This window comes from Colletotrichum lupini, chromosome 1 (assembly GCF_023278565.1).
Source record: "Colletotrichum lupini chromosome 1, complete sequence".
NCBI lineage: Eukaryota > Fungi > Ascomycota > Sordariomycetes > Glomerellales > Glomerellaceae > Colletotrichum > Colletotrichum lupini.
In genome coordinates this window covers 7,951,819-7,972,663 of record NC_064672.1, presented here as the reverse complement: position 1 = coordinate 7,972,663, position 20,845 = coordinate 7,951,819, and the positions used below count along the sequence as shown (strand labels likewise).

The window sequence follows — 20,845 nt, the reverse complement described above, 5'->3', positions numbered from 1 at the left end:
GCTACCTGCTCTAGAACCGACATTCTAGTTAGCTTGCCCGAGTTTAGTGGATTGGCTGACTCAACGACTAGGATACTCTTCCTGGGTAATGTTTGCGCTGTCACTCGAAATCATTAGAACACAATTATAGATGCAACGTGGGATAGCTGTAATACTTCAAGTCTCCAAGACCCCCGCAAAATGAACACGCCCGTAGCTCGAGCATCTTACTCGTGGATCCATCTCCTGAAATCACGATATATTACGGATACCCAGTCCCCTATTGATTCCACCAGGAGTCAACACGGAGCACGCCTTGGTAGGTTTCAAGGGGATGCCCACCGGCCCGGTTTTTAAGAAACGAAAGCACACAGCAAAGCTCCATACGTATTCGTACTGCGTATTTGAGCGGAATAACCCTGATGGGCTTGGGAAAGCAATCTATCTTGAGCAATGCGCAACTCTATCCATCTCCGCCCACTGGCCACAGTTGGAGTCTATCCGCTTTGTATGATACCTACAAATCCAAAAACAAAAAACGTGAGTCGTTCGCCGTCTCAAGACCTCGGTACCGAAAGTTACTCCGGAGACTTCACTGACCCAGTGTTGGTGATCCGCTCAATGTCATTGCGCAAAGCTACGCCATCGAGTTCTTCCACCCAACCCCACGGCTCTTTATACAGGCCCCGCTTGATTCCTTGCAACCTGTCTGTCAACCTGGCATAAGCGGATTGCGGAGACTGCGCATCGACGGTAAACGCGAACCGCTCGCCAGTCGACTCGCGCTCAATGGCGCTTACGGGCACCAGCGATGATGCGGTGCCGACGGTGTAGACCTCAGAAAAGTCGCCAAGATCAGTGAACGGGATCTAAAGCCATGGCGCCGGGACATTATTAGCGGTAATCTCCCATAAAACTCAAAGACTTCCGCCGAGATCTCGGTCCTCCCCACATGGAACGTTGAGGGAGCAGTTGGCTCATGGTGGTGGATCAAACGAGGAACTCAAAACTTACGGGACGCTTCTCAACCTTCCATCCAAGTTCCTGGGCAATTTGTCCCACGCTGTCAACTGTGATACTTGGGAGGATATGCTCGTCTTTGGGAATGACCATCGTAGGCGGAGCTCCAGTCTCCGCAGATTCTGCCTTGATTCCAATAAAGCCGCTAGCAGAGAACTCGTGGATGAAGGACTGCGTCTCGGCGTCTAGGTGGAGCGTCAAGCCGTAACCTTGCTTTCGTGCCCGTCCCATTATCGGAATGGTGGGCCCGTAATTCCCACCGACTTTGAAGGCGCCGGTGCCTTTCGGCGCCGTACGGTCGAATCCCTCCACAACTAACGCTCTGAGGCCCGTTGCCCCATACAACAGCCCGACCGGCGTGACCAAGACGGCGAACGTGTACTCCTCCGCCGTGTACATGTTCATAGTCGGGCTGCTTGCAAAGACGACTGGACGCACATACATGGAGCACCCACCCTCGAACGGAGGTACAAAATCGCTGTTGAGTTGAACGGCCAACCGCACCGATTTGGCAAACAAGTCGGCCGGGACGGCCGGAATGTCAACGGCAGCGGCAGACCGCGCGAACCGGGCCGCATGGCTCGCTAGCCGGAAAAGCTGGACGCTACCTGACTCGCTGCGAAAGACGCGTAGCCCCTCAAAGGCCTGCTGTCCGTAATTAAGCGCTGGGGAAAGGCCGTGAACTTTTAGGTAAGGCTCCTGTACCCAGCGCGGTTGGCTCCAAGTGCCGGACTTGACTGTAAATGTGCATTCGATGTGGCCGTTTACTAAGCACTGTTATCACCACCCATCCAACCCAAAAGCTCGTTTAACGGGTGTCATCGGTTGCACCATGTTGGCTGACATCAGACCATAGTGACCCCATTCACAAATGGACTGACCTTGAAAAGGCGTAAAGCCGATCTTGCTCCATTCTACGTCCGTCTTCGGCTGACGAACTCCGAAGAGGATCTCGCTCTCGCTCTCGCCAGGCGCTGAAGAGTATGCGGGAATAGAACCCATGGTAGCAGATGTTTCGGAAGAAAAAAGAGAATTGTGGTGCCGACAGCCGGTAGAACAAGTCACTACAGAAAAGTTGTAGTGATAGAATGACAGCTTAATTCACCAATGGGAGTTAACCAAAGTGACGATAGCCCTCATTTGAATCACGCTCGAATACGGCTCTATTGTACTGCAATGCTTGGTTCCGGGAACGAGACGCTAATTACGTTAATCCGCACTCTCAAGTTGGTTATCTTCAACAGCTGACTGTCAGCGTCTGACCACAATCTCTAGCTTGAGCATTTGCCGCTTGACCATACAGCTGTGGAAGTCTTGCAACGCGTTGTCCGGCATATCGGGAACGGCACTATCTATAGTAGCAGTACTCTAGCCATAGTATCTCATTGAGCCCGTCTCCAATCTTAACTGGCTGTGCCGTATGCAAAGTCCCTTGACTGTACGCGCTGCTCCGTGGTTCCGTTGGGGACGGCTATGTGGGCCTAGGGATTTAAACTTTCTCGGGGGTTTTGTGACACGGTCACACGGAGGATGCCTATAATCAGTATTGTCTTGCCCCCGAGTTCCGATTGACTGAATCGAAAGGGGTTATGTTGGGGCGCCAGGGCCAAAAGACTAATGGACCCTTGTTTCTTCGTTGGAATATCGTAAGACGGTCGACTAGCCGGGACCAGGGCCATATGCAAGGTCAGCAAAATCATCATACTCGCAGGGCGGGTGAGCCCCTGATCTTCGGATAGATTCGCATTCCCGTCACATCCTCAGCCTGAATGCACAGTCTTCTCTCTCTGTCACTGGAACTGCTTACTTCCAATGCATTGTCCGGCAGGCAAGCAGCGTCAACATCATGAACCCTCAAGTTTTGTCCGGCCGAGCTCGGCTCGAAGGAAACAATTGCAAAACCAAGCATGAGAATGGACAAATTCAATTGGGAGCCATGTGTATACTTGAAGAAGAAAAACTCGATCTAGATCTCATTTACGAAGATTCAGCAGTTCTGTGCAATTCTGTTCAATCGCTTTTCCATCTAACTTCTCAGCCAAACCACCGAGAAATTTTAATTTGTCAAAATGTCTGCTACGTTCAAGATCGTTGTTTTTGGTGGAGATTACGCTGGGCCAGAGGTATGCTCAACTTCCCCAGTTCACCCACACACCCTTTGAGGCGGATGAGTCCAGTCATTAATCATAAATGCAGGTCATGTCTGAGGGGCTCAAGGTCCTTCATGAAGTCGCCCTCCGCCACCCCGAAATCAGGTTCAACCTAACGCATCACCCCATAGGCGGAGTATGTCGACATCGAAGTTTCTGCCAAACCGCGTATTGTTACGCTTTCTAACCCTTTTTGTTACAGGCATCATTTGATCTCCACGGAAAGCCGATCCTTCCCGAAGCTCTTCAAGATGCAAAGGAGGCCGATGCAATCCTTCTAGGCGCAGTCGGTGGCCCTGTAAGACACCCATGCCGGTACCGCCTTCGACAAACCGCCTTGCTGACCACATGAGCTCCAAAGAAATGGGCTGGACAGGTTCCATCCGTTGAAGCCGCGAGTCTCGGAACTCTGCGCCGCGAACTAGATGCATTCGGCAACCTGCGTCCGATCAATTTCCCCGCCCCGTCCCTAGTTGACACGTCGCCAATGAAAGCCGAAATTTGCAGAGGCACTGACATTCTCATCGTTCGCGAGCTTACTGGTGGTATTTATTTTGGGCACCGAGAGCGCGGCGATCTCATTGCCAAAGATACGGACCAGTACACCTATGAAGAGGTTGCAAGAGCGGCGCGGTTGGCTGGCAACCTGGCTAGGTTAACAACACCGCCTAAGCCCGTCATCAGCCTTGACAAAGCAAATGTGCTCGCAGCTTGCGGCAGCTTCTGGCGTCGCGTCGTCACCGAAATCTTGAGCAAAGAGTTCCCCGATGTCCGTTTCGAGCACCAGCTTGTGGACAGTGCCGCCATGACTCTGGCCTGCAACCCGACCAAGCTCAACGGCATCGTGTTGACGAGCAATCTATTTGGTGACATCATTAGTGATCAAGGAAGCGCCATTGCTGGCAGCATTGGTCTTCTCCCCAGCGCTAGTTTGCGAGGTATCCCACCGCAATCCGGCAGCAGCATGATCAAAGGCTTGTATGAGCCAGTTCATGGATCCGCGCCAGACATCGCCGGGAAGCAGTTGGTCAATCCTGTTGGCATGATCCTTTCTGTTGCCATGATGTTCCGTTACTCTCTCAACATGCCCGAAGCATCTGATCTTATCTGCAAGGCTGTTAGCGATGCGATTGAGTCTGGTATCCGGACTTCGGACTTGGGGGGAACGGCGACAACAAGCCAATTCGGCGATGCGGTGGTCAAAATCATTTCTCAACTTCCTTGAGAGGGGGGAGAGGCACATTAGTTGTAAGCCAAGGGGTATGGCTAGCGCCAAGAACTCTTAGACATGGATGCGAGTATTGCAATACAGGATTCATAGACTACTTTACAGAAAGAGGCGAAGGCATGGCAGGGTAGAAATAATCTCCCCGGCGGTTATATTGCAATATTGATATTACCTGAAATACACACCATCTGAAAGATCTGACACTTTTGGCTCTATCTTTAAAACCACGTAAGGGAACACTGAGTCTCTTTTGTATTGTCAGGAGCTGACTTCGATGATCGGGTCTTAGACGATGATTCCACGGTTGGTACACAGAATCGGAGAAAGGCTTTTTTAGGTCAACAAACACAGGTTGGCGTTATCAAGAGACGGAGTAACCGCCCAGCCAAAGTCCGGTTTCTTGTAAGAACCAACTTGAACCAATGGCTCGTCAAAGCTTCTTCTGTAAAAAGAAGCATTGTCACCACAAAAGCTCAAAAAGTCGTGTCACGAGATATGGATGTGGTTAATGCTGCCCACATTGAGTGGGCCCGCTTTTTGTGACGTTATGAGCCTAGCTCCTATCCGCTATTACCACAATGGTTAAAAGTGCCGCATTATCTATAGGTCGTATACCTAAAAAGCGAGAGGCGACCGTTCGAGTCTCCGTATAGGCAGGGTTTTTTCTGACTAGTCTACTACCTTCGGGGCTGAGGCGCAGTGTAAACGCCCATTGCACGGATGATAGCTCTAGGTGTCTGGGGGGTGTGTCACGAGATATGGATGTGGTTAATGCTGCCCACATTGAGTGGGCCCGCTTTTTGTGACAAGTCGCTAACCGTCGTCACATTTCAGACCCCTTACCCCTGTTGCACACGTTTCTCGTGTTGGTTGGATAGTGGTCTGTTACAACTAGACCCGCTTAGAAGTGACCCCGGAGGATCAATGGAGGGTCGATCATGCCGAGTCGCCGGCGGTGCTGTAGGGAGGACGCGTCATTTGCGAGACACAGAGGTCGACCAACTTGCTTTCCCTCTAGGCACCAGCCTTGGCACCCTAAACTCTCGGAACGTAGTCAATGCCGCTTTGAGATAGTCTCTCAGTGCCCAGCATCTTTAAGTTGGATATCGAAGCCAACTTGAAGGATTGGTTTGACAAAGTCGTCAATAATATCTAGTGGAAAAACAGCCGATCCACATTGTCTAGACACAACGATCACCAGATCAGACGTCCTCCTATGTTTGCTCGCTGTAAAGACTAGTATTTGTTCATCCTCATCTTTCTCTTCTTATTTTCCTTTGGCACTACCGAAGCAAGCGTAATGTTCCCAACACCAACGCTGATAATTCGGGACGATGGCGATGATGATCCTCCGAGAACAGACTGCACGAGTGCGGTGCCGGGACCGAATGGAGCGGTTCCTTGGGACGCCTGCAATTCAAATTACAACTTCCATCCCGAATTGACACCTGCGATTGCAACAGCTTCGATATTTGGTGTTCTGACTTTAGTTCATCTTATCGAAGCGATATGGTACCGAAAGGTATGATGATACATCCGAGACTCCCCTTGAAATCTTCCTCTGTTTCCACCAAGAGCAATGCCATCCATCGGAATAAGTTAGTGAGGAGTATAAGTACTGACATCAATCACCGGACAGCCTTTCACATGGACAGTTCTTATGGCGGCAAGCTGGGAAATGGGCGCATTCATTCTTCACGCATATGGCTCGCAAGATCAACAAGCCCAGGGGTACGCCACAGGCCATCAGGTGTTATTCCTGTTGGCTCCTGTATGGCTCAACGCCTTTGTTTACATGACATTTGCGCGAATGGTTTACTTCTTCCGACCAGGCGGGGAGCCTCGAGTTTGCTACATTCCAGCAAGATGGCTCGGACGCATCTTCGTCGTTGCCGACATCGCCACATTCATCGTGCAGGCCACGGGAGGTGTCATGGCTGGCCCGACAGTAGAGCCTAATACAAGGGCAAAGGGGGTCAAGATCTACATCATCGGCATGGGTGTTCAAGAGGGCTTCATTGTGGTTTTCTTGATGTTGATGGCTCGCTTCCATTATCGTGCTCTACAAATGAACAGGGAAGATATGTACGGACTGGAAGGCGGGTCGTACGACCGCGAGGATGAAGAAGGCTACATGCCACGACGGAACTGGAAAGCCCTTCAGTTTGCACTTTATGCAGCTTTGCTTGCAATCACGGTTAGTCCTACCCTCATCCTGCCCTCTACGATGCCTTTGAACGCAGTTTGACTGACGGCTATTGGCACGCCAAGGCCCGGATCATCTTCCGTCTCGTCGAGTTTACCGGAGGCATGACTCCTGAAGAGAACCCAATACCTTTCACAGAAGCATACGCATATGCCCTAGACGCCTTCCCCATGATGTTGGCATTGCTTATTCTCGCCGTCATACATCCTGGTCGAGTCCTTCAGGGTACGAATAGCGAGTTCCCCAGGAAAGGATGCCGACAGAAGCGTAAGGAGAAGAAGGAGAAAAAGGCGGTAAGAAAGGCAGCTAAGGTGGAGCGCAAGGCAGCCAAGGAGGAGAAGAATCGAATCAAGAACGACCGGAAAAAGATGAAGACATATGGAGAGGTACCTGATGCAGAACCGGATAGCTATGGGATGGGGCTGATTGATGGGCAGAACCACGAGCCCATGCGATATGCAGACTACGCTAGGTACGCAAGATGAGTGATGAACCCAAGAAGTTATGGCAGGACTCGATTATTCACATTTATCAGATAATCAACACCTCTATGTACATGTACTCATGTTTGCAAGGCTGTCTGCTGTCTTTTCGCCTTTTCCACGACACTTTTATCCGCTGCTCGTCTATACCACCCAAGGAACACAGCTCCTTACCACGTAAATAGACTGGCCACAATGCTCAACGCCGCTTCACTGAGAGAATTAGACCTGACTCACCCGAGTCTGCCAGCGAGACAATTAATCTACCCCAAGAACGTCGCTTTCAAGAACACACCGTAGTCCGCTTATTCATGAGAGCCGTTACTGTTGCTCACTAAGAATACCGCCACCGCATTTAGAATGAATCTTTCTTCAGTTACCTTCGCTCTCTCTTACGACTTGGCACTCTCCTTACACCATTGAATGCAACGTAGGCTATCCATGTCGGCGTCAGGTTCCAGACTTCTTACGAATACACGTCGTAGCTGACATTGCATATGTATAATGGATCCTGATCCTGGCATGTTGAGAAGACCCAAGGAGGGGGCACCCCCGGTGGATCTGCCAACGCTTTTGAGTTTTGTCTGTGCATGCATGTCATCCCGAATTTTGGGAATGACACGAGAAGTAGACAACGTGTTGATGCGAGGAACTGATCATGGCTTGAAGTTTTGCATTCTCACGCAATAGCTTTCGGAGACCTCCAGGTCGACGCTGATGCACAGTCAGCGGAAGAGAATGATGATTTTCAGACTATGTCAACATGTGCCTAAATAAACAGGACTATCATGTCAAGAAGTCAGTCAGAGGTCATCGAAGACTGGGTCAAGACACCGATACCACCCAAGACCGCCGACATGCCTTTCCTGATACTCGACTCGGCGCTGCCATTCGTGGCTATCCTGTTGCTTCTTGGAGTCTTCTTGTTCCAACTTGTGTACCGAACTTTCACAGGAGGTCTTTCGAAAGTCCCCTCCGCTCACTGGACTTGCTCTTTCAGTCCCATTTGGATTCTTTGGCAGCGCTACCATGGGAAGGAATTGAAAGCTGTTCTCGCAGCTCATAAAAGACTGGGCAAGATTGTACGAGTCGCGCCGCAAGAGATCAGCATTAGCGACTATGAGACTGGTGTTCGTCAAGTCTACAACGCCGGGTTCGAAAAACCGGGATACTTCGATTTCTTCCAATACTATGGGTAAGTGTTAGCATCAATTCCGACGATTGCTCAATCCCACTCTCACAGTTCTGATACCCCCAAGTTGTGGCAGTTTCACTTACTAACCTACTTGTGTTTTAGACAGCGGAACTCTTTTGCCAGCCGGAGCCGAGCAGACCATGCCGCATGCCGCCGACGGGTCTCCTCGTCTTACTCCAAGACGACACTCTTTGCCTCCGAGACGCTGAGCAAAGTAACTCACAGCATCATGTACCAACGTCTCATCCCAGTCCTCCAACATCACTCTGCACACGGACAACCGGTAGAGCTTCTGAGACTCTGTTATGCCTCAGGGTTGGACATGCTCAACTGTTACATTTTGGGTCTTTCCAGCGGACCCGACTTTACTCGAAACCCTGAGTTGACAGAGATGTGGCTGGAGCACTACGAGAACAGATACAGTCCTCAGGGTTTCTGGCTTCAGGAACTCCCCAAACTCTATCACGGGCTTCGTAAGATCGGACTCGATGTGATGCCTCGTAAGCACTATGAGTCGACCGAGTGGATCGAGAACTGGATGTTGGAGCATTGCGACAAGTCTGAGGCAATGTATCGACGCATGCAGAACGGCGAGCAGCCTCCTGCGGAAGACGTCCCAGTTGTGTACAATCAACTACGAAAGGCTATGTCTAACTTGAAAGACGGCAAATTCCTCGATATGCAGGCGTCGGAAGAGTTGTCTAGAATCTCTATCGCCAGTGAAATTTTTGATCACATGTGTAAGATAACCGAACTCCTTCAATGATCTGTCACTAACGAATCTCTGTCTATTGTAGCCGGCGCTCGCGAGGTTTTTGGTAAGTTTCTGGAATTTCACTCAAGCTACTTTTACCTGCTAATCTGACTAATCAGGCCTCGTTCTTGCCTACGCGGTTTACTATCTTGCTCAGAATCCAGCTCAGCAAGAAATGTTGAAGCATGCGGTTGCGGGACTCGGAATGCACGTGAATCAAGTCGGTCACAGTGACGCTAATAGTCTGCCTTCGCCTCAAACAATTGAGTCGATCGCATATCTGCAGGCTGTCATCAAGGAGTCTCTGCGCATGAGACCCAACAGCACCCCGCTACCACGCATCACACCTCACGATAAATCTGTGAGCATCTCGGGAGTCGACGGTATTCCAGCGGGCACTCGGGTCAACTGCTTCCAATGGTTTTTGCACCGGAACCCTGAAATGTGGACACAGCCAAACGCCTGGGTTCCTGAACGCTGGCTGGACCCGAATGGAGCAGAAAGGACCGATATGCCTCCTCTCTGGGCCTTCGTCACCGGTCCGAGGGCTTGTATAGGAACACAACTGACGTACTATCGTAAGTCATCTCTCCATGTGGCAAACATATATGCATCCTCGCTCTGCGATAGGTATCGATGATTCCCAGGAAGATGCTAACTCGACCTCAGTGTTCGGATACATTTTGGCTGGTCTGTTCTCCAACTTCAGTGTCCAAATCGCCCGCCCTGAGACCTACGGTCGCCACTCACCAGGATCTCTAGAAGACGAACTCTTTGTCTTAATGACACCGATTGCTGCATAAACTGAGGGAGGGGTCGTAGTTTGATGCACTTCCCTCTACCAAGGGCTAGTACCTAACAATGGTTTCGCATATGTGGTTGGCTACTTGTCGCATGTTTTCCTTTACGCAATTTAGTTTCAAAATAGTTAAGGATGGCCAGTTACACAGGATTTATCGTATTTAAAAAGACTAAAAATAATTGAGCGCCGTAGGCAAGATTAAAATGAGTTTCGATATGCTAAACTAAAAGAAAGATTTTATATGCCGATTTATCTAAGTCTTCTCTTATTAGCATATACTCTACGTGTTCTATATCTATCGGATTAAAAGTCCAATTCAATTGCGGCATATAGCCGACTGCGCAGGGGCTAATTAGGGGCCCTATTTATAATTATTATAGCTAGCCTAACCTACGATTAGAACCTCCTTTTTATACTTACTACGTAAATATTTATATAGTTTAATTAATCTCTTCGTTAACTACGGTTCGAACTAACTATTTTATAATAAGAATACTAATACTAATTAGTAATTAAATTCTATTATTATAAATTAGTAAGGTATCTCGCTACGTAAAAAAAACGACTTCTTAATATTATACGGAATAAGAGATTTATACTAATTAACTTTATAAAAATAAATAAAAAAGGGGGTAATTCTTAAATACCGTACGGAATTAAGTAATTATAGCCCTTTATTACCTATAAGAAGTTAACGTTTACTATATTAAAATACGTTAATTAATAAAACCGCTTAAGTAATTAGCCTTTTATTATTACCTCGAGCAGCTTTTTTACTAAACGACTTTTCTATAACCGGCCCGTAATTAAAAATTAACTAATTAAATTAATAAAAAGAAATACTTATATAACGACTATCTACCTAATTAATTAGTATAACGAACGAGCTTAATAATATAATATAAAAAAGTACTACGTAATTAAAAAAGGGGATCTTTAAATATAAATATTTTTACTTAGTAATAAAAGTAATTTTATAAGAGTTATTAAGCTAAGAGATTTATAGTATATAAAAAAGTCTATTATTACGAGGATTTTATAAGTACGACCTTAAGCCTACGATCTAAATAACCTCCTCGTAACTCCCTTAACTACCCCCCGGGTATTACTTAGGAATATAATATAAGGGACGGTTTAATAAGAAAAGAGGGGATTTAAAAATCTTAATAATATCGAGTTAAAAATATTATAGATCTTAAAGATTAACTTAAAAAAAAAGCGGCTACTCTAAAATAGTCCTATAACCTCTTATTAAAATTATTATTAACTTAAAAAAAAGCTAAAAAAACGAGGATCTAAAAAAAAAAAAAAATCCTCTAAAAGGCTACTAAAGGGCTTTTTTTTATACTAATTCTTAGTACGAGATTACTAATTTTAAAAAATTAACTAAGTAATAAAAAGGATTATTAATAAGCGATAATTACCTAACCGTAATTAAGCTATAAAAGAAACTACCTAAAAAATATAAAATAGGGTACTAAGAAGCTATAAAAAATAAAATTTCTAAAGTATCTATTAGTATCCCTATTATAAGGTAGTTAGTTCAAACCGTAGTTAACGAAGAAATTAATTAAACTATATAAATATCTACGTAGTAGGTATAAAAAGGAGGTTCTAATTATAAGTTAGGCTAGCTACGATAATCGTAAATAGGGCCCCTAATTAGCCCCTGCGTAGTCGGCTATATGCCGCGGTCGAATTAGACTTCTAATCTAATAGTATCTAACCCTACTACGTACGAGTAATAAGTAGGCATTTTTAGTAAATCCTTAAAATCTACGATTTTATAAAAAAGAGGGCTTAACTTCGTTAATTATACTTAATAACTTATATAGTTCTTAATAACTTATATAGCTCCTTTATAAGCCGCTTAGTATTTACTTTTAACTATTCTTATAAAATACTACCCTAAGAAAAATAAGTTAAAGAAAGAAGCTATTTAGAAATTATAAAAAGTACGAGGCTTAGGAAGCTAAAAATATACAGGATAATAAAAATTAGTAACTAGTAAAGATCCCGAGACTAATTACTATATTTTCTTATAATAATATAAACGTTTATTATTACTATTATAAAAAAGAACTATTAAAACCTACCTTTTTATACTAAATAAAAAAAAGGATCTTAATAAGTATAATAGCTAGCGATCTAAAAAGGTAGTAATAATTATTAAAAATAATAAAAACGAGAGTAATAATAAAATAGTAAAAAAAAGCGGGAATTTCCTAAACCTTAGTAAATTCGTTAAGTAATAAAAGTATAGATTTATTATAATTAGTGCGCAAATTAGACATATCCTTATTAAAATTAAACACGCTAATAACTATTAATATAGGTATAAGCTAGAGTACGACCCTTAGCGAGTTAAAAGAAAAAAAAAGAAAATAAAACCTAATCTTAAATAAAATCCTAATCCCTTATAAGTAAATAAATATTAACCCGGACTATTAAGGGACGTAAATATATAAAATCGCAAATTAGCCTAACGATAAGCAAATTAACGCAATATTAATCTATTTAACTAAGGTCTATAAAAAAAAGGGGTTATAGGGGTAACCCCTATTTTATAAAATTATAAATAACCTTAGCTACTAGCTAGATAAATAGTTTATAAGCGCAAACCTAAGAATCGTAAAAATAGTTAATAAATTCCTTTACGAGCGAGGGGTATTATTAATATAATTATAATCGCAAGAGCCATATAAAATACTAATAATAATAATTATAAAAAAAGAATTCGTACTATAAAACTAGACACAGGTTAATAAAGCGTATAATTACTTTAACGAATTTAAAAAAAGGGTAAACGACCTAGATTTCCTCCTTATAATTACTAACGGAAATTTATTATTATAAAAGGATATATTAAAATAAGATATAGTATTAAAAATATAATAATTAATAATTCTACCTATTTTAATCTATAACTTATCACCGCTACTAACGCAAAATTTAGTACCGATTAGCTAATAAAAAAAAATAAACGACCCGAAATTACTAACAATATATAATAACGCAAGGATCGTATATAAATACTAAAAATCTAATAATAAATATAAAGTAATTTATAAACCTTAAAAAGATCTTCTTAAAAAAGAAATTATATTCTAAGGGGAAGTATAAGGTCTTATAAAAAACCTTAATAATATTTTATAATTACTATAAAAAAGTTAGAATTAGGGAATATTAATACTATTTAGTAATTAATATCGTACTTATAAGCAAAGCCTCTAATTACTATTACGAAGTAATACGTAATTTCGATTAAAACGACTTTTTTAATATAATTAGTATAATTTAAAGCCACTTCGAGACCTATAATAAGAACCTAAAGCTCTTATCTAAGCTATTAGCGATTTCTTTTATATTTATAGCTAGGATAATAAAAAGTAAATTATAAATAAAGATCCTTAAAGAGCTTATTAATCGAATTAATAAACTAATAAAAGCCTAGCTAAATAAGGGGATAAATAAATAGAAAGTTAGATATCTCTATACTATAGTCTAGCGTATATTAAAAATAAAAATAACCTTATACTAAGTACCTAAAAATTACGAAACGCTCTACTTAAAGCTAAGATCTAGCTTTAATATTAAAGTAAAAATACTATACTAAACCTGCCTCTAGGTATATAACGGCCCTTATTAATAATATTAAATTAATTAAACGTATAATAAAAAGAAAAAAGAGGCTAAATATAATAATCGCTAGTAAAGAGGCCTAGATTTATTAAATAAGTAAAAATTTAACTTACGGGTAGGGCAATAAAAGAAGTAATACTATATTTATAAAAAAGATAAATATTAATTAAGTAACTACTCCGAAAAAGAGCATACTAAATTATATAAATAATATAAAAAATCGACGGTAGTAAATAGTAAAACTAACCCTCGTTAGTTTAACTAATTCCTTATTATATATAAAGGTAAATCTAGGGGTATAGAACTTAGTAATAGTAGCTAAAATAGCGGCCTAAAGTATATACCCCCTATAAGAAATTTAAAAAATAAAAAAGATCTTACCCCCTATACTAACGAATTAAATTATAATAAAATTAATAATATTAATTACTCTTTTTTTGCCCCGTTAGCCTTTAGAAAATATACGAGGCTAAATAAATAAAGAGTAGCAAAAGCTCTTAATAAATAAGCTTTTATTTACGGATAATAAAAAAAAGTCCTTTAAATAACGGATATAAAAGCGGCTAAAAGGGCGAATTTAATAAAACTAAAGCCTATTCTCTTAACGATTAAAAAGAAGACGCTATCTCTTTTAATACTTAAAAAAAAAGAATATAGTACTAAGTAAATCTAAGGGCAGCTAGAGGGGTCCTTTTTATACTACTTAAATCCCTCAAATACTAAGCTTATATAAGCATTCTATATAAGTAAAAAGTACGGCCTAAATAACTTTTATAAAATTATCCTAAATACTAGGGCATCGTAATAGTTAACTAAAGGGAAAAGGTAATTCTAAGTATTATAAAAAATCGCGCTAATAACGCTTAATACGTTAATAATAAATATTACGAAAATTAGTTTCGGCTTAAATAAAAAAATCGTTGCCCTAAGTATAATAAAAATAGAGATATACTTCGGAACGATAACTTTTTATATTTTATTTATTAATACCCTATTTCTCTTATATTTAAAAAATATAGATCGACTAGGTATTATATTTAATAATACGAGGAATAGAATCTCTAGTAATAAGTACTTTAAAATAGTCGAACGACAATAGGGGTATATATTTATAAAGCTTATTAATAATACGAAGTTAATTAATTACCTAACGAAAAATAAGCTTAGAAAACTATACTAAAAATTCGGGTACCCGTTAGTTACGAGGCTATATAACCTCCTAAAGTAATTAAGTAATAATAATATTAAAATAGGGGCGCTAGAATAATTAATAAAAATATATTATTAATACTAAATAAATACGCAGAGCCTACGTAGATTTAAATTTAAATTACGTAATAAGCTTAATTTTAATTAAAAGATCGTCGTTAATATTTTTTATTTAAATAGTTAGCTAGTATTATATATAATTAACGTAGTTATATCCTTCTAAATAAGGCAATTCCTCTAGGATCTATAAATAAAAATAGTATAAGTAGCCCTATAAAAAAGTTAAATTAATATATACTAGGGACCGCTAGACGGTATTAAAACCGACGCTAATATTAGTTTTAAATTAGTAAAATTTAAAAATAATATAACGGCCTATAGTATATAGCTAAAAGTCGTACTTATTAAAGCGTACTATAATATTAAAAAAATAAAAAGGGCATATTAGTAATTAAAAAGGGCGTTTAGAATTATTAAAAAGGAAAATCCGGATTCTATTAATAACGAATACCTCTAAATAGTACTTGAATATTATAACAATACTATAAGGCCTAACGGACTTATATTAATATTATTAATATTTAGAGCATATTTAAAAACGACCTTAGCCTCGCTACCGTGGCTAAGTATAAGCTAACGAGCCTAAATAATTAAAAAAATAATATAAGCACTACGTAAAGTAAATATAAAAAGGCAAGTTAACGAGGTAATTACTATATATAATAAGCCCGATATAAGAGATAATTTAAATATATTACTAAATTCGGATATATAAGTATAATACGAAATTACTTAATAATAAGCTAGGCTATATAAGTTAATTTCTATTAACGAGCGCTCTTATATAGTTATAAGAGATCGTAACTAGCTACTTAAAATATTAATTACGGTAATTAAACTATACTATATAAATCCTAACGAGATAATTTCTAACTTATAAAAAAAAGAAGAGCTAGGGGAAACTATATAACCCGTAATAGAGGTATAAAAAATTATCCTTAATAAAATCGTCGTAATAATACTAATAAATAACGAGGAAAAGGAAATTACTAAAAGGGCATTAATACTATAAGCAAGACGTCGTAAAAGACCATAATAGCAAGCCCTAACGTAGTAATTTATTACTAGTAATAAAGTAATTAACACCTTTTATATAGCAAAAGAGAAAACCGATTTCGAACTAGTAATTAAACTACGTAAAAAAAGCATAATTATAACTACTAAAAAGCTATATAAGGGATTAGATCTTATTAAAATAAATACTCTTCGCGATCGAGGGGTCTATTAATTTATCTTATATAACCTAAAAAAATATATAAACCTCTATATATTTAAATTACGAATAGTTCGTAAAATTAAAAAAAAAAGAATACCCCAGCTATACGAAAAGTCTAAATACGTAATTTAGGAGTATAGTAACGTTAAAAAAGCAACGCTACTTACATAATCGCCCACTATGTAACACTATAGCTAATAATTAATAATAGTACTAATAATATTGCTACGAAAAAAGGGATACGAGATTTAGAGTTATAATATTACCTAGGCCTATACCTAATTAGCTACAGGGCTTATAAAAAAAATCCTAGCCTATCTACTAAAAGAAATAGCTAATAAGTACTTAAAAAGCACGATTATTAAAATACTTAAGCTACTATATAGGCTCGCAGAATCGGTTACCTATTAGTAAGCTACTTATTATAATTTTTATATTAATTAATTATTAATAATTACCTCTATATATAACCCGTACTTACTAATTATAGAGTATAAAAGTAACTAATTTAAGATTATTAAAATATAAACCGACGATATATTAGACCTATCCGATATTAACTTTATAAAAAAAGAGAATAAGGAGCTCTAAAAAGCGGGCTTCGTAACGAAGCTAAAAGAGGTCCTTATAATAAATACCCCCTTAATATTTAATAATAAGATTTTTATAATTAAAAAGGAAACCGTCGTTTTTTAATAAAAGGGGTAGGGTAAAAAGATTAACCTCGTCGATCTAAACGTAACTAACGTTAAAAAATAATATAAAGCTAAGCTTATATAAGGGGTATATATTATAAGTATTTATTAGCTTAAAACGACTTTTAACTACGCTAGGGTAGTATAAGCTATAAATCTAACTAAATAAAACGTCGAAGTACTTAATAAGTAGCTTAAATAATAATAAACAAATCTTAATTAAAGTCTTATCTATTACTTAATCGACCTTATAACTAATAAGCTCTACGTCTTTATTAATAGGTTATTTATAAATAATGATAACCTTACTTCGTAATTAAAGTATATTATTATCCTAGCTAATAAGAGTATAAGTAAGAACGAATTTATTATATATAATAATATAATCTACTACTTATTAACTAAAAATAAGCGAGTAACGAGAAATATACTAATGTTAAAAGTTTATAATATAATTAACGGCGTTAACCTTTCTTATATAATTTTAATAACGCTAAAAAAGATTACTAATCGAATTAGCCTTCTACTTATTTTAATAGTTATCTATACTAATTCTTACTTACTATATAAATACCTCGTTAAATTAATAATAAAAAAAAAAAGAGGCTTATAATCGATATTATAACCCTTAAATAATCGTATAAAAAGCGCGAAATACTTAAAATCCGTTAAATTAATAATAAAAATAACTTTATAAACGCTTTCATAAAAATAATACTAAATAAAGGATTAAAATAATTCGTAAGTAATAGAAAAGTTACTATATAAATAAGAAAATAAGTTATATAAAAAGAATAAAAAAAAAGAGGAAAAGGAGACGACTTAATAAACGGGCCCGAGATCGAATTATACCTCTAACCGTAGTAATTAAATTAATAAAAAAAAAAGAAAGTTAGTATTAAATTAGAAATTTAATTTAACCGTAGTATATAGCCGACTACGTAAGGGCTAATTAGGGGCCTTATTTATAATTATTATAGCTAGCCTAACCTATAGTTAGAACCTCTTTTTTATACTTACTATGCAAATATTTATATAATTTAATTAATCTCTTTATTAACTACGGTTTAAACTAACTACCCTATAATAGGGATACTAATAGTATCGCTTTCTTAAGGTAAGTCGCCCCACCCCCTTTTAGCCCCCCCCTATATTTAGCCCCCCCTTAATTTCTTCCTAACCACCTCATTATAATCCAACCCATAACATACAAACCACTATAATAATTATAAAAATCGTCTAAATATAATTCTTTTTTCTATAATTATTTATTAATATATTATAATCTCGTATACTAAAAATAAGATTAATTAGGTTCTTAATATTATTAAAAACGGTCTCTTATTTTATAAAGCTTTAATTAATTATAAGATTCTTAAGTTAATACTTTATAATTATATAAAGGGCTACTAGAATTGAGCGAGGGCTTTTATTAAACTTTAAAAACTTCCTCTTTAATAAGAAAATAACCTAGCTAAATAAGTTCGTATTTAATATAGTTTAAATATCATACTAATATATAAATAAGTTAAGGAATTTACTAAGCGAGTTTTGCGTACTTAGGGGGATATTAATCCTATTAATAAGAGATAAATAGATACTTTTTTTAAGAAGAACTTATTAATTAAGGTTTAGAAAAGTCGTATTATTAATTCTAAACGTATTAATAAAATAATTACTAAAGTTATTAGGCCCTAGTTTTAATTACTTAATATATTAGAGATCTTTAATATTAAATAGGTTAATAAATATAATGTAAATAAAACTAATATTCTCGAGGGTAAGTATTACGGCTAGCTAGTTATAATAAGTATATTAATAAAAGTTAAAGCTACGAGTACTAAGTAAATAGTATCGTAATTATAAATAGCTTCCCTAAAGCTATATCTATAAGTTATAAAGTAAGTAAGGCTTTAGTAATTAATTATAGTCTTATTAAAAGGGGTTTTTAATAAAAATAATTAAAAGCGATTATAAGATCTAATACTAAGTTAATTATTGAAAAAGTTATAAAAAGTCTATTTTTAAGCCCGGCTTAAGTTTATACTATATATAAGTTCGCTTATAAATATATTTTTTATTAATAATTACTTTTATTCGTTAAGTAATTATTTAGTAAATATTAATAAGCGATTATTTAGAGTAGTTATAGTAGTTATTTTATTACGTAATTACTACTTTTTATTTATATATAACTTATTTATAATTCTTCCGTTCTATAAGAGTTACTTTATATTCCTATATTTTTATATATATAGTATATTATAACTACTATAAGCCTATAGGGCGGGCCCTAGTCTTAGTTATATACATTAAGTCGTAATATTAGGTCTTTTTTTTAAAAATCTTATTTTTATAAACTTATAAATAAGTTATTATAACTTAGGTTAGGGCTCGTTAAGTAGTTTTTTAAAAAATACTAAAATATTTACTAGATTTTTAATATATTATTAATTAAAGCTTATTTTTAAAATTAAAGAGCGAGGATTCGAAATCGAAATACTTTACTTATTTTATCGTTCGTTAGGGTAAAAATATAAAATATTAAAAAGTAAATTAAAGTATTATAAATATATATATCGTAATTATTCTTATAATACGATTATTAATACTATATATAATCATAAGTTTTTTTTTTTTTTTATATTTTCTATATTAATTATATTTATAATAAACCGTTTTTTATTTAAAACTAATAAGCTAAAATATAAAAACGAAGTAGAGGAGCTTTTTTTTAAAAAATAAATAAAAGCTTTATATCGTACGTAAACTAAAATAAATTAGTTTTTATTAAAATTAAAACGTTTTTTTGTTTAAAGAAAAAGGATAGTATTCAAAAAAAAAGGCAATTTTTAATTCTTTTAATATTGTTAATAAGAATAAATTAATTACTATATAAAAAGTATAGTTTAATAATACTTTTAAAATAATTAATTAAAATATTATAATAACTAAGAGTTCTAATTTTAATTTTAATTTTAGTATTTTAAAAAAGATTCCTAAGAGTTTTAAAAGTTCGTAATAAGTTCTTATATTTTTTTTTTATATTCGTAATTTCTCTATTTAATTAGAAATTCCTATAACCTATTCTTAATTTTATAATTAATAATTTGTTTAACTTCGTACTTTAATTAGTTTAGTTTAATAATAATATAATTTTCTATATATAAACTTTTTAATATAAGTTCGAATAATAAAATATAAAAAATAAGATAATATCGTATCGTATTTAGTAATCTTAATTCGTAATTAATTAATAAGATTTTTTTAATAATTTTAAAAAGTCTAAGTTTTTTAGAGTTTAATTTATTATTTAGTTATTTTATTTTAATATTATAATAAAAGAGATAAGCGCTATTCTCCTCTTTTAAAAATAGTCCTCTAATCTTTAATCTATTTACGTTCTTTTTTATATATTATTATATAAACTCGAAGTTTAATAAGGCTTATTTATAAATCTCTTTAAGTTTACTTATATTTATTATAGTTTTTATAGCTTATAGTCCTTATTATACTTCTCTACATATTATTAATTAGAATTTATAATTAAAATAAAACGGAGATTGTTTTATACTTTTACTAACTATACTATTATATATAAACTAGGCTATTAATAAAAATATTATTTAATTATCCTAGTCGTAGTTTATATAATAATAAAGGTATATCTCGAGGATCTAATTAATCCTTTTTATTTATTCATCGGTTTATAAATAAAATAATATTAATAATTTATAATCCATACTAAGTTACGAAATTAGGGATTTTTAAAACTTTAAAATAAATAGCTTATTTTTATTGAAAATAATTTCTTTTAGTAAATTATAGTTTAAAAATATAACTTTAGTAAATATATATACTAAGTTTTTTATAGTACTTAATCTTTTATAAAGAATAAAATATACGAACTTAGTAAGTCGATTGACTATAACTAAAATATTATTATACTATATTTTAGTAAATAGTTCTGTAGACTTTAATAGTTTAATAATAAAGTCCTATATAATTAATTACCATGCTTTTATTAATAATTATAATAATTATAGCTTATTATAAAGCTTATATAGGCTATTTTTTTTTTTTTTAAGTTACGTAGTTTTTAATTACTTTTATAATTTTAGTACGTATAGTAAATTTATTATAATACTAATAAATCCGTTTTTATATTTTAATAATTCCTTAGTAAGTATATATTAATATATTATAA

General features: G+C 36.2%; 6 protein-coding genes across 6 annotated transcripts; 3 read left to right on the top strand and 3 right to left on the bottom strand.

The window, feature by feature from the left end:
• Positions 1-557: 557 nt before the first annotated feature.
• Positions 558-2,001, bottom strand: CLUP02_02301 (branched-chain-amino-acid aminotransferase; the record flags this gene model as incomplete). The annotated part of the gene is made up of 3 exons (XM_049281333.1): positions 558-848; positions 994-1,736; positions 1,881-2,001. 3 exons carry the CDS (start codon positions 1,999-2,001, stop codon positions 558-560), a joined length of 1,155 nt encoding a protein of 384 aa, XP_049137290.1.
• Positions 2,002-2,402: 401 nt separating this feature from the next.
• On the bottom strand, positions 2,403-2,908 carry CLUP02_02300 (uncharacterized protein; the record flags this gene model as incomplete). The annotated part of the gene is made up of 3 exons (XM_049281332.1): positions 2,403-2,470; positions 2,525-2,723; positions 2,807-2,908. 3 exons carry the CDS (start codon positions 2,906-2,908, stop codon positions 2,403-2,405), a joined length of 369 nt encoding a protein of 122 aa, XP_049137289.1.
• Positions 2,909-3,068: 160 nt separating this feature from the next.
• Positions 3,069-4,374, top strand: CLUP02_02299 (3-isopropylmalate dehydrogenase; the record flags this gene model as incomplete). The annotated part of the gene is made up of 4 exons (XM_049281331.1): positions 3,069-3,122; positions 3,196-3,285; positions 3,352-3,447; positions 3,511-4,374. 4 exons carry the CDS (start codon positions 3,069-3,071, stop codon positions 4,372-4,374), a joined length of 1,104 nt encoding a protein of 367 aa, XP_049137288.1.
• Positions 4,375-5,135: 761 nt separating this feature from the next.
• Positions 5,136-9,817, top strand: CLUP02_02298 (RTA1 domain-containing protein; the record flags this gene model as incomplete). Its single annotated transcript, XM_049281330.1, has 16 exons — positions 5,136-5,179; positions 5,256-5,430; positions 5,563-5,606; positions 5,674-5,899; positions 6,017-6,574; positions 6,649-7,055; positions 7,159-7,242; positions 7,292-7,364; positions 7,442-7,519; positions 7,596-7,647; positions 7,735-7,789; positions 7,847-8,260; positions 8,309-9,000; positions 9,058-9,078; positions 9,134-9,592; positions 9,645-9,817. The coding sequence occupies 16 exons, from the start codon at positions 5,136-5,138 to the stop codon at positions 9,815-9,817; spliced, it is 3,555 nt and encodes a 1,184-aa protein (XP_049137287.1).
• Positions 9,818-17,071: 7,254 nt separating this feature from the next.
• CLUP02_02297 (uncharacterized protein) lies at positions 17,072-17,251 on the top strand (the record flags this gene model as incomplete). The annotated part of the gene is made up of 1 exon (XM_049281329.1): positions 17,072-17,251. The coding sequence occupies one exon, from the start codon at positions 17,072-17,074 to the stop codon at positions 17,249-17,251; it is 180 nt and encodes a 59-aa protein (XP_049137286.1).
• A 2,518-nt stretch (positions 17,252-19,769) lies between these two features.
• Positions 19,770-19,952, bottom strand: CLUP02_02296 (uncharacterized protein; the record flags this gene model as incomplete). Its single annotated transcript, XM_049281328.1, has 1 exon — positions 19,770-19,952. A coding segment is annotated over one exon (183 nt), but the record flags the coding sequence as incomplete, so codon positions are not given.
• Between the last annotated feature and the right edge of the window lie 893 nt (positions 19,953-20,845).